The sequence below is a fragment of the Schistocerca nitens genome, chromosome 2, assembly GCF_023898315.1.
Source record: "Schistocerca nitens isolate TAMUIC-IGC-003100 chromosome 2, iqSchNite1.1, whole genome shotgun sequence".
In the NCBI taxonomy this organism is placed as follows: Eukaryota; Metazoa; Arthropoda; class Insecta; order Orthoptera; family Acrididae; genus Schistocerca; species Schistocerca nitens.
The window spans coordinates 221,374,893-221,391,765 of NC_064615.1; the positions used below are offsets into that span (position 1 = coordinate 221,374,893).

The 16,873-nt window shown below is 38.6% G+C and overlaps 1 protein-coding gene across 1 annotated transcript in view; it reads left to right on the forward strand.

Moving 5' to 3' along the window:
- LOC126235940 (thioredoxin domain-containing protein 11) overlaps nucleotides 1-16,361 on the forward strand; it is a 141,623-nt gene extending 125,262 nt beyond the window's left edge. The window contains exons 8-11 of the mRNA XM_049944908.1: nucleotides 1,167-1,440; nucleotides 3,859-4,068; nucleotides 13,535-13,728; nucleotides 14,876-16,361. Coding sequence (XP_049800865.1) covers nucleotides 1,167-1,440; nucleotides 3,859-4,068; nucleotides 13,535-13,728; nucleotides 14,876-15,269 — 1,072 coding nt within the window. The 3' untranslated portion in view covers nucleotides 15,270-16,361. The remainder of the gene's footprint in view (nucleotides 1-1,166; nucleotides 1,441-3,858; nucleotides 4,069-13,534; nucleotides 13,729-14,875) is intronic.
- The last annotated feature ends 512 nt before the right edge of the window (nucleotides 16,362-16,873 follow it).

Here is a 16,873-nt window from a genome sequence, read left to right on the forward strand (position 1 = left end):
TGCCCCGCACACACACACACACACACACACACACACACACACACACACACACACACACACACAGAGAGAGAGAGAGAGAGAGAGAGAGAGAGAGAGAGAGCTCTGATGTCGGTGCCATGGTGACAGTGTGTGTTTTCCATTTTTGTGAACCATTTGCTAACCTATAATCTGTTTCAGCAGCCCACTATAATGAGTGAAATGTTGAGCTCAGAAAGAGGATAAGTTGTTAGTATTACTCATTGAATAGATTTGGGAGTAAGTTTTTTCAGGAAAATAAAAATACTACAAAAGTGTCATGTGTAATGATTTGTCTTTATTATTTATATGTACTACATATTTTACCAAATCCCAACACTCTGTTATCTAAGTAATCCTCAGTCTTAGAACAAGCTGCTTAAAAGCTACTTTTTAACTGTCTTTTTAAGTAAGTTGGTTTAGTAATCACTTTGATCTCCATAGGCTATTTATTGTACAGTCTTATTCCTCAGTAAAAAATATGGTTCAGAATTTCATGTTTATTCCTTCTTGGTGAATATCAGTTTAGTCTTGCTGTTGTTCCATGGTCATGAACAGTCCTGTTTGTGTAGTAATTAGTAATATTATTTTTTTATGTGTACATGTGATTGGTAAATGTACTTCCATGATGTATTTAAACTTCAGTGTTTTGAAGGGATCTTTACAATGAGCTCAGCTGCTGTTTTTGGTTATTATTGTAATGGTCCTTTTCTGTATCTTCTAAACAGTGTTCATATTTTGGGTGTTTGTTCTCTGGGACAGAAATCTATAGCTGAATACTGACTGAACTTATGGATAGTATGTAACTAAAACACACAGCATGTTACACACTGATAACGGGGCTCTTAAGGGCATAACTTACTGATGACATTCCATTTGCAAGTATTTTTGTGTGTTCACTGCAGCAGAATATTGTTTCTGGAATTGTTGTAAGATTTATTCAAACTTGTTTATGTCCTGTGTATTGCATGATGTAGCCACTTACTGTGATTTTATAAAATATGCATGCATTTTAAATTAACATTAAAGAAATAAATGAATTAGTAATTCACTCGATGTTGTGTTATGCCTGATACTATGATTCATATACTTTCATAACTTTTGAAATTTGTCTCAGAAATGCCAAGTTTATTAATGTAATAATCTGTCAGACCAGGCAGTGACATCCACTCTGCCACAGAGTTGTACGGTTTCTGGATGTGGGAGCAATGCCGCCTCCAGCGCTGGGCGAGGAAGTTGCATCAACCAGTTTTTCCACCTACAAGTCCTCTGCCAATCAGTGGAGACTCTCATATTGGGCTGGCATGCCGTACCAACCTCAGTCTTTCCCTAATTGCAATGGACAGCCTGCAGTACCGTCACTTTGCTGAAGGACTTGGTGTGGGCTCCAGTGTTGAGACAGCTGTTGTGATCTTTAATGCAGCTGTGAGTTTCACTTTACCATTGTTGTTATCTTTTCTTTATGGTTTTATAAAAAAATCACTCAGCAATAAAATAACAATATGAAAAGTATAGATTGCTACTCACCACATTGACTTGCAGAGGAGCACAGTGAAAACGACTGCCAGACATTTAAGGTTTGTGACAAAAAAGTCCTCCAAAAATAGAAAATACGCAGCCATTCATGCAGATTTTCAATGTTGGAAGGACTGTCTTGTCTGAAAGCTAGTGTATATGTACACTGTGAAAAAGAATGCAAATTTGTAAGCTGAGTTACCATGTTCAAATTCTTGTTTATGTGTTTCAGTACGGCTACGTACCTCTGCTATATAGCAGAATTGGTAACAATTAATTTTAAAAAAATGTATTCATAACATTAGTCATTTATGCAAATAACATTTATTGATAATTTGTGGGGAAAAAATTATGAAAGAAAGATAAATTTCAAATCTAAAAACATTTATTGCACTCAAGTTTTTGTCATTTATAAAACAAATGTACCTTTCTTTTACTTTTAGTTTTCAGAACAGTATCCAGTAAACTGACTTCATTTCAGGATAACAAACTGAGATATCGAAATCATGTTCCTCCTCTGCAAAATAATTGTGAAGCCATTAATTCTGCTGCAGTATGTGGCAAGTAACTTGTTGTGGTTCTATGTCAGTGTCATCTTCAAAATTCAATTTAATCATGTGACGTTCTTACCCAACTTCTTTGACATTTTTTTTACTATTGTACATCTTAACACTCTTTAGTCATCCCTTAATCTTGGACAGCAATACAGGTGAACATATTATTATAAACTCATGGTAAGATAGCACTCCCATAACTTCATGTTTCCCTTTGGTGTTGAAAGGCAAAATAGACTAAAAATTAGCTCCTAACACTGCATCAATAGGAAATTGCCAATGTGCTGAAATATTCAAGAAGTCTCTTCTTCGGTTTTTCATTTTGTTAAGTAGACCAAGTATGGTTTTAAAAGTTTGTAGTATATATTTTTCTCCTTTCAGTATAATCAAAGCATCATTAATAAGGCCAGAATAAGTTATAAACTACTGTATGCAGTTAAACTTGGTTTCTCTCATGAAATTTTTCAATTCCAATGCTGTATGTAACAGCACAGTCTTGTCTCCAGTTGGCTAAACTATTCCATCTCATAACACCATCCTTAATCTGAGATTGTCCTCATTTATTTCAGATGACTTTGGATATTTCAGAAAGCATTATATTTTTGTACAGCTTTGTAGTGCACTTTGGTTAATGCTGTGTATTTTCCGATTACATGAAGATTTAGGACACAGTTAATTACCAGTAGTGCAAAAATTAAGTTACGAGCAGTGCACAGTGATGATAATGGGATATTACATTCAGTGATAACTGGCAGCTCTGTTTCCTTTTCTGATGAAGGCTATGGCTGAAAGCTTAAGTGTAAGTGTCTTTTAGTTAAATTGTCTGCAGCCTAACATGTCATCCTTATGGTAATTAGCAGTCTGTATTTTCCTTGCATTGTTGATATTCTTGGTGTTTGCTTAACTGTGTGCAGTGCTTCTATATTTTGGCAATGGCAAGGAGGGGATGAAGTACTGCAAATGCGGAGTTAGTTAAATTGTCCCATGTAGTAGTGTAATTGCTAAGGTCATTTTTTTATGAAGCGTTTTTAGTTACGCTGTAAAGTAAGTGAATTTGTCCACAATCTGGAAATTTTGGTGCTTTGCTAGACATGATTGTGTTGGAGGTGATGTGCCCCCACCTTCTTTCAATCTGTAAGTGTACTTATACAGACTACTCCAGTATGAAACATTACTAAATTATTTATCAAACACAAACCCTGCTGACCCACAGGAACAAACACTATTTACATGAGCTCATTGAGAAGGAAACAAAGAAAATGCATTAGTACTCTTTATTATTCATTAAGTAGGTTACAAATAATAAATAACAAATAATTATTTGTATTCACAGAGATGAATAATCTGTACATCTGCAAATTTATCCACAAATATTATTTTTAACTTTCTATTTATTTGAACAGTGAAACTTATTCTAATAATGTCTCTCTTTGCTATATAGTGGATAGTTATCTTTACTCATATCCCTGTCTGTGTCACTTATCTGATTATTTAATTATATGATCAGTAGCTTTAACATCAATTAGATTCAATGGTTTCTATTTACCAATACAAAAACTTATTGATAAAATAAAGGTTTGTCTTCTGTCCCAAATAGTGTTTATCTACCTTTTCGTTTCTCTGTTTTGAATTCAAATTTTATTATTTGTTAGCGATTAATGCCCACTGTGTGTTTCAAGTAACTCGTCTACTTCGAAACCATTCAAGAAATGTTACTGCAGTTAGAAAAAGTAATTAGTTGTTTTTCTGAAATGTGCCCACTTTTTAATTTCAGGTAGAAAGTGCATATGTATTGGAAGGAAAACCTAGCAAAGGAATGATAGTTGATTTTGTGCTGAATTATACTCAGGGTAGCTTGAAAAGGTCTCTGCGATCCAGCCCTGAATTTCACTGTGACCATGATAATTCTGGTCACGGACAAAAAATATGTATTCCAGAGCTAACTTCACTCACATTCCATCATTTTGTGATGGATCCTCAGGAGGTAATAATAGTACTATTTTTTTTAATATTTAGAACTTCAAAATGGTGAAGCTATAATGATTTTGCATGAAACATTTTCATTACAAGTTGTCATAACCAGTTAATCCCTGGTTCTAAAGTTTTTTGCCTATGAGTTGATTCATTCATATCCTAGTATAAAGACATAGCCATATAAACAATAGAATGAATAAAGTCAACTATTCATTGTATATTTGAACTACACTCCTGGAAATTGAAATAAGAACACCGTGAATTCATTGTGCCAGGAAGGGGAAACTTTATTGACACATTCCTGGGGTCAGATTCATCACATGATCACACTGACAGAACCACAGGCACATAGACACAGGCAACAGAGCATGCACAATGTCGGCACTAGTACAGTGTATATCCACCTTTCGCAGCAATGCAGGCTGCTATTCTCCCATGGAGACAATCGTAGAGATGCTGGATGTAGTCCTGTGGAACGGCTTGCCATGCCATTTCCACCTGGCGCCTCAGTTGGACCAGCGTTCGTGCTGGACGTGCAGACCGCGTGAGACGACGCTTCATCCAGTCCCAAACATGCTCAATGGGGGACAGATCCGGAGATCTTGCTGGCCAGGGTAGTTGACTTACACCTTCTAGAGCACGTTGGGTGGCACGGGATACATGCGGACGTGCATTGTCCTGTTGGAACAGCAAGTTCCCTTGCCGGTCTAGGAATGGTAGAACGATGGGTTCGATGACGGTTTGGATGTACCGTGCACTATTCAGTGTCCCCTCGACGATCACCAGTGGTGTACGGCCAGTGTAGGAGATCGCTCCCCACACCATGATGCCGGGTGTTGGCCCTGTGTGCCTCGGTCGTATGCAGTCCTGATTGTGGCGCTCACCTGCACGGCGCCAAACACGCATACGACCATCATTGGCACCAAGGCAGAAGCGACTCTCATCGCTGAAGACGACACGTCTCCATTCGTCCCTCCATTCACGCCTGTCGCGACACCACTGGAGGCGGGCTGCACGATGTTGGGGCGTGAGCGGAAGACGGCCTAACGGTGTGCGGGACCGTAGCCCAGCTTCATGGAGACGGTTGCGAATGGTCCTCGCCGATACCCCAGGAGCAACAGTGTCCCTAATTTGCTGGGAAGTGGCGGTGCGGTCCCCTACGGCACTGCGTAGGATCCTACTGTCTTGGCGTGCATCCGTGCGTCGCTGCGGTCCGGTCCCAGGTCGACGGGCACGTGCACCTTCCGCCAACCACTGGCGACAACATTGATGTACTGTGGAGACCTCACGCCCCACGTGTTGAGCAATTCAGCGGTACGTCCACCCGGCCTCCCGCATGCCCACTATACGCCCTCGCTCAAAGTCCGTCAACTGCACATACGGTTCACGTCCACGCTGTCGTGGCATGCTACCAGTGTTAAAGACTGCGATGGAGCTCCGTATGCCACGGCAAACTGGCTGACACTGACGGCGGCGGTGCACAAATGCTGCGTAGCTAGCGCCATTCGACGGCCAACACCGCGGTTCCTGGTGTGTCCGCTGTGCCGTGCGTGTGATCATTGCTTGTACAGCCCTCTCGCAGTGTCCGGAGCAAGTATGGTGGGTCTGACACACCGGTGTCAATGTGTTCTTTTTTCCATTTCCAGGAGTGTATAATGCTCAGTCTGTTGTTTATGTACCTATTCACTGCTTAATTTCAATTATAAGATAACTGTTTAATTCTATAGATTTCACCCAAGATTTTCTGTTGTTATATCATAAAAAGCCTCAGCATAGATCATGAAATTGTATGACTTAAATTCCACAAGACACAGATCGACAACTAGGTACACATGTTCTGGATGACAGCTTGTGACATATGTGCATCTACAATTGGATTTCAAGCTCCTGATCTCTGAGATAAGTGCAGTGTATGTTCCTGGTGGATCCATTGATAAAGGATAAAATCGTTTGGTAGACCACAGAATTGTGGCAGTGTTGCAGAAATATATTGACAAGGTGTATTCGTGGCTCTGTGTTAATGTGGTGGAGAATACCTCCTGGAGGTCCTGCAATAAGAGACAAAATGTGTAGCCATAAGATGCGTTGTACGTAATCCTGCTCTGTTATATGTTTTATTGTATTTACTAAAGGTGTGTAACGTACCACAGCCACTCAGGTGAACAGACTGATGTGTTGTGTTATAGAAAATGTGGGACTGATGTAAAATGGGAATATTTAATGGTTCCAAAGTGTGTGCGCCCATGTGCCAAGTGAATTACAGTGATGTAGGTAGACATTGAAGCATGTCAAATTATCACCAGCCCCTCCCTTTTATGACAAACAATGAGATAGCTAACTGTTCTTGAAATCATTGTCCAATCTGGCATCCCTCTCTGCTGGTTGTATGGTGAAATTATCAAGATTTCTGTTGTTATTTGTGTGTACACTCACATATCCTTTTTTCTAAACTCGGATGATTGACAAGTTCTGAACTGCATAAGTATTGACTGAACCAATGCAGTGATAAATATTATCTCATTTTCAGACTAGAAGTCAGCATCAGTGAAAGCAGTGACCTGGTCTGTAAAGTTTAACATAATATCATTTGACAGAAGATGCACATATCTCCATTTTCATTCTTTTTCATATAGTTACCATTGCTATACAGATATCAAGCGGCTGCCATACAGTAATTTAATGAAATATTTAAATCACTGTACTGTCATAATACTTTGTACGTGGGGCATCCACAATCAAAATATTCTGTGTTGAATTGGAAGCAGTTCTGTGACTGTTAAAACTCTTCATTCAAAGATACGTCAGTTTCAAAAATCGTATTTGCATTATCAGGTGTCTGTATACAAATGCATAAAGAGCATTAAAAGAATTGTGGCAATGGCAGGTAACTGAAAATAAAACCAATTTGGTTAGTGTCTACATACACTCAATCCATAAAAGCAATATGTTTAAAAGCTGAAAAAAGCACATTCCCTGACATTCTCATCATGGTGTTTAAAATTTTTAACTTGTAAACGTGCAAACATCAGAGGGTAGGATTCTTGGTAGTTAGGAGCTCCATTGTTACCCACGTTATGGGGCCCTTTAGGGACAAGGGCTGCCAAGGAGGGAAAGAAAGCCAGTGTGCACTCCGTGGGCATACCGGTTGGAGTCATTCCAGATGTGAAAGGGTCCTTCCGGATGCCATGAAGAGCGCAAGGTGCAGCCAACTGCAAGTAGTGGCTCACGTTAGTACCAATGATGTGTGTCACCCTGGCTTCAAGTGGCTAACAGAAGAGGTAAAGGCTGCCAGTCTTGCTTGGGAAATGAGAGCAAAGCTCACCATTTGCAGTATAGTTGACAGGACTGATTGTGAACCTTTGGTACAGAGCTGAGAGGAGGGTCTGAATCAGAGGCTCAGATGGTTATGTGATCACATAGGTTGTAGATTCCTCGACTTGCACCATAGGGTGGTGGGGTTTTGGGTTCTGCTGAATAGGTCAGGAGTCCACTACACGCAAGAAGTGACTACACTGGTAGCAGGAACTATGTGGTGTGGAATGGGCAGTTTTTAGGTTAGAGGGTCTTGGGGGGGGGGGGGGGGGGAATACAAAAAGGGATTCAGTCTCAAAGGTTGCAGGTTGAACATAGGAAGAACATATATACAGGAACCATCAGTATAACAGTTGTAAAGTGTTGTAGCTGTGTTAGGAAAGTACCAGCTCCAAGTACTAAGAAAGCACTGATCCTCAATGTTATATGCACTGAAAGCTGGCTCAAGCCGGAGATTTCAACCAAAATTTTTGCAAAGAACCTAATGGTGTTCTGAAAGGATAGGCTAAAACACAGTTGGCAGTGGCATGTTTGTTGCTGTTAGAAGTAGTTTATCTCATAGTGAAACTGAAGCAGGTAGTTCCTGTGAATTAGTATGGGCAGAAGTCATTCTTGGCAACCAGAATAAAATAATAATTGGATCCTTTTACCAACCTCACAACACAGATTATACAGTTGCTGAAAGATTCAAAGAAAACTTGACTTTAGTTTCAAACTTCTACCGGACTCATATAATTATAGTTGGTGGTGACTTTAATTTGCTCTCGATATGTTGGTGAAAATACATGTTTAAATCTGGAGATATGCATAAACATCATCCGAAATTGTGCTAAACACATTCTCTGAAAATTTTTTGAGCAGTTAGTTCATGGTTGTGAAAACACACTTGACCTTTTAGCAACAAATAATCCTGGGCTAATAACAAACATTGTAACAGATACAGGGGTTGGTGAACACAGGATTGTCATAGAGAGATTGAATATTGTAACCCCTAAATTTTCAAAAAATAAATGAAAAATATACCTATTCAAAAAAAGCAGATAAAAATTCACTTGACGTCTTCCTAAGAGACAATCTCCACTCCTTCCAAATTAAAAATTTAAGTGTAGACAAGATGTGGCTTGAATTCAAAGAAACGGTATTGACAGCAGTTGGGAGATTTATGTCAAAGAAATTAACAAATGACGGCACAGATCCCCCTTGATGCACAAAACGGGTCAGAAACAACAACAAAAAATGCCAAATTCAAAGAAATGCAAAGTCTCCAAGACTGGTGATCTTTTACAATAGCTCAAAATTTAGAGCAGATATCAATCAATGCTAGATGCTATAATAGTATCCACAACAAAAGTTTATGTCCTGGCAGAAAATCCAAAGAGATTCTGGTCGTGCGTATTGTATAGTAGCAGCAAAAAAAAAGTCAGTGCCTTCTCTGTGTGATAGCAATGTAAATGCTATCAACAATAGTGCTGGGAGAGCAGAATTACTAAACAGATCCTTTTGAAATTCCTTCACCAAAGAAGACAAAGTAAATATTGCAGAATTCGAATCAAGAACAGCTGCCAACATGAGTGACTTAGAAGTAGATATCCTTGGAGTAGTGAAGCAACGTAAATCACTTAATAACAGCAAGTCTTTGGGTCCAGACTGTTTACCAATTAGGTTCGTTTCAGAGTATGCTGATGTTATAGCTCCATACTTAACAATCATATACAACAACTTGCTCCATGGAAGACCCATACCCAAAGACTGGATAGTTGCACAGGGCACACCAATATTCAAGAAAGGTAGTAGGAGTAATCCACTAAATTACAGGCTCATATCGTAAACGTTGATTTGCAGCAGGATTTTGGAACATTATGAATTAGCTCGAAGAGAATGGTCTAGTGACACAAAGTCACCACTGGTTTAGAAAAAATCATTCATGTGAAACACACTAGCTCTTTAATATAATAGGGGGAAACATTCCACGTGGGAAAAATATATCTAAAAACAAAGATGATGTGACTTACCGACGAAAGCGCTGGCAGGTCGATAGACACACAAACAAACACAAACACACACACAAAATTCAAGCTTTCGCAACAAACTGTTGCCTCATCAGGAAAGAGGGGAAGGAGAGGGAAAGACGAAAGGATGTGGGTTTTAAGGGAGAGGGTAAGGAGTCATTCTAATCCCGGGAGCGGAAAGACTTACCTTAGGGGGAAAAAAGGACAGGTATACACTCGCACACACACATATCCATCCACACATATACAGACACAAGCAGACATATTTAAAGACAAAGAGTTTGGACAGAGATGTCAGTCGAGGCGGAAGTGAAGAGGCAAAGATGATGTTGAATGACAGGTGAGGTATGAGTGGCGGCAACTTGAAATTAGCGGAGATTGAGGCCTACCCTCTGGCTCCTATCCTTGTAACTGCCCCCGGTGTAAAACCTGTCCCTTGCACCCTCCCACCACCACCTACTCCAGTCCTGTAACCCGGAAGGTGTACACGATCAAAGGCAGAGCCACATGTGAAAGCACCCACGTGATTTACCAACTGACCTGCCTACACTGTGATGCATTCTATGTGGGAATGACCAGCAACAAACTGTCCATTCGCATGAATGGACACAGGCAGACAGTGTTTGTTGGTAATGGGGATCACCCTGTGGCTAAACATGCCTTGGTGCACGGCCAGCACATCTTGGCACAGTGTTACACCGTCCGGGTTATCTGGATACTTCCCACCAACACCAACCTATCCGAACTCCGGAGATGGGAACTTGCTCTTCAATATATCCTCTCTTCCCGTTACCCACCAGGCCTCAATCTCCGCTAATTTCAAGTTGCCGCCACTCATACCTCACCTCTCATTCAACATCATCTTTGCCTCTTCACTTCCGGTGCAAAATTCTGCAATTGATCTAAATAATGAAAACTGTGTGGTCATCCACTTGAGTGCTGAAATGAATCCTTCAAAACTTTAGTTACACGATAAATCAGTCTAATTTGAAGGCTGTAAATTCAACTAAATACCTAGGAATTACAATTACAAACAATTTAAATTGGAAAGAATGCACAAAAAAATGTTGTGGAGGTGGGGGAGTGAACCAAAGAATACTTAGAAAATGTAACAGATCTACTAAAGAGACTGGCCACAGTACACTTGTCCATCCTCTTTTGGAGTAGTGCTGTGTGGTCTGGGATCCTTACCAGAGTACATTGAGAAAGTTCAAAGAAGAGCAGCATGTTTTGTATTATCACAAAATAGGGGAGAGGGTGTCATGTACGTAATTTGGGATGGACGCCATTAAAACTAAGACATTTCTCATTGCTGCAGAATCTTCTCACAAAATTTCAGTCAGCAACATTCTCCTCCGAATGCAAAAATATTTTGTTTACAGTGCTCTACAAAGGGAAAAATGGTCATCATAATAAAATAAGGAAAATCAGAGTTCGCTTAGAAAGATATAAGTGTTTGTTTTTTCCACGCACTGTTCGAGCGGAGTAATAGAGAATTGTTGTGGAGGTGGTTTGGTGAACCATCTACTGGGTGCTCAAGTGTGATTTGCGAAGTATCCATGTAGATGTAGGTGGAATAAAAAATAGTGGCTAAGGCCTTCCTGAAACCTTAAAACAAACACACACACATCAAAAGTGGGATTGTAATGGATATTAAATTAATAATTTGGAAAGATATTCTGCAAAGAATCGCATTTGAAATGTTGTTGGGGAAACAGCTGTTAGAATAATGTCAAATTTTACCTCCACCGTTGACAGCCTGAGGAGGAAGCATTTATGTTGCCAGTACTAAATTAACTGCAAGATGCAGTGTGGCCCACTCGGAAAGCTGTGCATGCACATTGTTGCAAATGGGCGTATCTGGATTCCAGTTCCCCAACTGAAATGTTGGGGGCTGGTTATACATTTTTAAAAACAGTCTATAAGAATTAGAAACAGTAATGCTGTTTCTGAGTTGCTTTTGTCCAAGTTACTGTTGCAGTTGAATTTGAAATGTTTTCAGATACTATACCCATTGTGATGCCCTTATGATTAATAATAATTTCAATACTTTTTAAAAATATTTACACAGATAATTTTTTTCACTGTGGTAGGAATGGAATTCCTCTGATGTAAATTAGTCTGTGAGTTGAGGGTATTTCCAGCAGTTCCTTTCAGTTCGCAAAAAGTCTCAAGTTGTTCTAGAATAATTAGGATATTACCGTTTCCTTCCCAGTGAAGTATTTGAAGATTGATGGGAAAATCGGATATTGTGTGTCCTGGCTCCTCCAAGTGCGTGCTCGGAACTGACTTAGCAGTGGAATTATCAGTATGTTCCATAAATCATATTTCAAAGCTCCATCCTGTTTGGCCAATGTATTTTTAAGCACAGCTGTTGCAAGATATACTGTACACACTTGGGGATTTAAATAATTCACTTATGGGAATATGTCTAAGAAAATAGGTAAACAGTTGATTGCAGTGTATAACACCAGCCTATTCTATCCCTAAAAATAATGGCAATAAATATAAACGTAAGAAACAAACAAAAAGTGAACTATTTAAATCCCCAGGTTTGTTTATCCATCAACATTTTAAAACCAGTTATTTGCAGAGTATCTTCAGAAATTATTAACACTATGTTCCCACTTTTGACATTTTTAACAGATTCTGTCTTAGCCCCAGTTGTTTTTTTTTAATTTATGGACTTTCACACATTTTCAAGTTAGCAATTTTAAATACTTTGATGAGAAAGTTGGGGAATGTGCTTTTTTATGGCTTTTAAACAGATCACTTTTATGTATTACTGCTAGTGGACACAAAGCTTATCACTTTTATTTTGCATCACATGCCATTGCCAAAATTCTAATATGTTGTTTGGTACAATTGTGTACAGTTAAACACCCGAGGATCCAAATACAGTTTACAAAACTGGTTGCAGCTGTCCTTCTTATCCAACACTTTGTCATTTCTTCACTTCTACCTTCAAAGTTCCATTTCTGGCAAACAGTGTATATTTTTGCTCTGTTAGCATCATTTTGTGCTGCCTGATCATATATGAACACGTTGCAAGATTGTGCAGTTAATTCTTTATTTATCATATTGCACAAACATAAGGAATGAAATCCATTACCATACAGCTACACCATTGAAGACAAATTGCTGGAAACCGTATCTACCATAAAAATCTAGTAGTAAGTATCCAAATGAACATTAAGTGCAGTGATCACATAAAATGAGGAATAGGGAAAGCAGTTGCCAGATTGAGATTCATAGGAAGAATCTTAAGAAAAAGTGGCTCACCCACAAAAGAAGCAGCTTACAAGTCACTAGTTCGACCAGTTCTTGAGTATTGTTCATCAGTCTGGGACTTTCATGAGGTAGGACAGAGAGAGAAGAGAAGATCCAATGAAGAGCAGCATGTTTTGTCATGGGATTGTTTGGTCAGCGTGAGAGCTGTACAGAGATGCTCATCAAACTCCAGTTGCAGACACAACAAGAGAGGCGTTGTGTTTGAGAGAATGGTTTCCAGGAAGATTCCGACAACATATTACTTCCTCTCACATACATCTCGCAAAATGACCACAAGATAATTTGAAAATTTAGACCAAATACAGAGGCTTACTGACAGACAATCTTCCCATGTGCCGTGTGTGAGCGGCATGGGGAGGGGGGGGGGGGGGTCTAGTTACTAGAAGTACCCTCTCATACACACCATTAGGTGGCGTGCGAATATGATGTAGATGTATAAATGGTGCCCCAGTCACATTTTAGTTAACAAATTCTGTGATTCTGCTTGTGTAGGCAGATAATATAATAAGGTACTTAGTGTTACATTTTAGTGCTACATGTATACCCAGAGCCTTTTTAACTCATATGTGTAATCCTTCCACTTGATTATAAACTGCCCAAAGTAAAGTGAATGAAAGCTTTTGTCACTTTAGTTGCTGGTACCTGCTTTACAATAACTTGGCATAGAAGCAGCAGTCCATCCCAGAGCCTGAAAATTGTCATCAAATTTCTTTACTTTTTTCTGCTTCATTTCAGGAAACAGGATGTGTATTTCTCTTTCATGTTGGTGGTAATATTATTTGTGAATTTGTGCAGTCTGATAATTCACTTTGAAATAGAATCAGATAATATTCATATGTTATGATGTTACTGATATTCTTTCAGGATGTTGTGCTGATGTACCATTCACCATTCTGCGCCTTTTGCCATAGTGTGGCCTATGTTTTTCTCACAGTTGCTCGTTATTTTAGAAGTGTCCCAAGATTGAAGTTTGCTCGTATTGATGGTGAAAATAATGATCTCCCTTGGCAATTCACTGTTCATCATTATCCAAGTGTACTTTTTTTTCCTGCACACAGGTAATTTCTTGTTTGACACATAATTTTTACGAAATTGAATGAAACATGAAATGAGTATAGATGGCCATTTATGTAGAATATTATCTTGGTTATAATTTGTGTACTGACTGCTCATTTCAGTAGCATAGAGAAAAAATGTTGCTATGTTGAGTGTGGAGTCTGTGAAAACTAACAGTACAGTTTAATCTTTCTAATTGTTTACTTTGGTACGAATATGCAAAAACAGTCAAACATTCCTGTAATTCATATTCATCTGGAAACATATGGGACAGCATGTGTGCTAGATAACATCGTCAAATATTCTGGATTGTGGGAGCAAATTCAGTTCATATACATCTTCTTCTGGGAGTAGCTATGTATTACTCTGTGTTATTGTTTAGCATATAAATTGAATTCATTGTGTAGCGCAAATAACAAGGGTGTTAGCAAAGTGCTTGCTTGAAGTTAGTGATTAAATGTGGAATAATGCAAGAAACACTATATACTTGGAGCATATAGAAACAATAACTTGTAACAGTCTCTAAGAAAAGAAAAAAGAAAAAAAAAGGTGAAACAATATAGATTAATCAGATTGTTGCCAGGGAAGTTTGAAAGCAGTAAAGGGTACAAATAAAAAATGTTGTTCTAGAAAATCAGTTTGGATTCAGTTGTGAAAGATCAACAAATTATATGGAAAAACAAAGTAATGTAATCAAAATATGGCACTGCTCATAAGCAAGTTCATCACAAACATTAGTAGAAGACATATACAACACCTGTGTTTTTACTTCCAAGATGTCATGTACTGTTTTTGTTTGTGCTGGTAAAATAACACTACATGCTGTGCAGCTCTACACTGGAGCCAAATGAGAAGCTACTGAACAAAATTAAGGACAATTTCTTTTATGAGCTAATCAACTGTTGGTTACTTGTGTATGTTATTCACATTGGCAGAAAATAAATATGCTCCGTTTGTTTTATAGTTCACAATGCATCAGGTTTTACTTTCCTGTATGTTAATGGCATGTGAAACAGTAGAATAAGCTTGTCCTAGAGCCAGAGATGGCAATAGAATATATGAAGATAAGTTATTGTCAATTATACATGATAACTTTGTGCAATTTAATTATCATCCAAACTCATTTCACTTGTTCTCCTTGTTTTTCAGGAAATCGGAGAGTCGTGTATTCCCGCGCAATCTGCCGGTAACTGTGCCTAATATGGTAGCTTTTGTACTATCAAACACAGAATATGGCCCACGACGACTTGTAGCAGTTGCTGGTCTCTGTGCAGGCTGGGGAAGGAGAAGAGATCCTGCGGGAGCACGTGACTGTGTTGCACGCACTCGTAGGGAAAATTTAGCAGCTCTCTCAGCCACCCTAGCTGAAATAAGAGCAACACTAAGGCAAGGAGGCGGAGTCAGTGAGACACGTGCTGGCCGCCGTTTACTCCGCCGTTTGCAACATTTGCGACATCTGCATCTACAGCTGGGAGCAGCCGATTATGTGACAGATGAGCACATATCGATAGCTGAATCTACTGCTTTTCAGGATAAACTCTGACAGAAGGCTTAGCCATCATCAGAGAAATGGTCTCGGGTTATTAAGACAGGCATTCCAGAGTACATATTAAGTGGATTGCTATCTTTCCTGCTGACAGTACTATAGAGAGGCTGAAATATTAGGATGTGTTGTTTGTTACTTCTCTCCATGCATGTATCTCAAAACAAGTTATGTCTCGAGAAAGTTTTAACAAGAAGTGAATGGAATGAATTTTTAATGTCAATGATGTATACTGTGATCATTGGGGGACAATTTTAGTGTTACTGTCTTGTGAAAGAACTGTACTTTCATTGTGTGTGGTCGTTCTGTTGCTGTTTTCACGGTGATAAATATTAGGGAGTGACTTTAAATGATGATATTTTTACATTTTACTGAAGAATGCATAGAGAATTTACAAAACTTTTGGAATTCTATAGGGGCCAACATATCTTAACGTGTTTAAGATAGGACATTGGATTATATTGCTATTGGAGATATTTTTTTATGAAGCGGTACTGACGGGTGCTGCATTAATATTTTTCATAGTGCTAATTAACTACGAGGGATGGACTAAAATGTTGGAGTGCTATATAGATGCATTGCTCAGTGATTATTGTTATTGTTGTTATTTTGTTTATTAATTTATGGAATGATTTTAACTTATTTATCACAATAAATATTGTTATAATGTGAGTCTGGAGAAGTCATCTTGGCAAGTGAAACATCAAACAATGAAGCAAAGCAATAGATAGAGAAGATATACAAATCATTATGATCATTAATAAATTCTTCCTTTTGGATTCTGTACAACACCGTGAATTAGCCTAAAAGTAAAGGTGATGTGAGAAGGCAATGAAAATGTCGGGAGCATACGTTCTTTTCATTTGTGGTTTTGCTTCATCATTTGCTGTTCTGCCTGTCCAGTGGACAGTGAATGAGCCTCTTTTCATTTGCTTTAGTACGATAAAGCATTTTTCATTACAAAATAATACCACTATATTTCAGAGAAATTCATTTTAATTCAGGAAACTCCATTTATAAGACACATTCATTCCTTGGCAATCCACTGAATTAGACTGTTGCTAATTTTTCCTGCTGTAAGATTATTTAGTAAATACTGCTAGGGTGTAACTTTTTTTTCCCCCTGGCTACAACATCATGTGTTAGTGATACAAAACAAACACCCAATCTCCTGTTGATTCTTAATAAGAAATAATTTTTATTTTGTCAGGTGTCATTCCAGTGATTGGCTGGTTCTTTGCATCCCTGTTATACCATCTAGTCATCTTGTGATCTCCCTTCCTGCTGGTAGTATTGCTAAAATATTTAAGTAATCATTTCCTATGTGAACCACTTTTCATAAAGGCCTTTTAGTTACATAAGTATGTTAGTTACTACAAAATGGTTAAGGCTGCACCACATTTTATATGATCACGCTGTTTATGAATACATGAGAGATTCTGAAAATAATTATGGTTGCCATATCTTTGCCCATTGCTTCACTCATTTCAGGGTCATTCATTTGACATTTCATTGTCTGGTTTGTTGAATCATATCTTGAACTCTAAGGTATAACTGCAGTTTCTGTTGGGTATTACATGGGATGTTAAAATTTGGTTAATGTA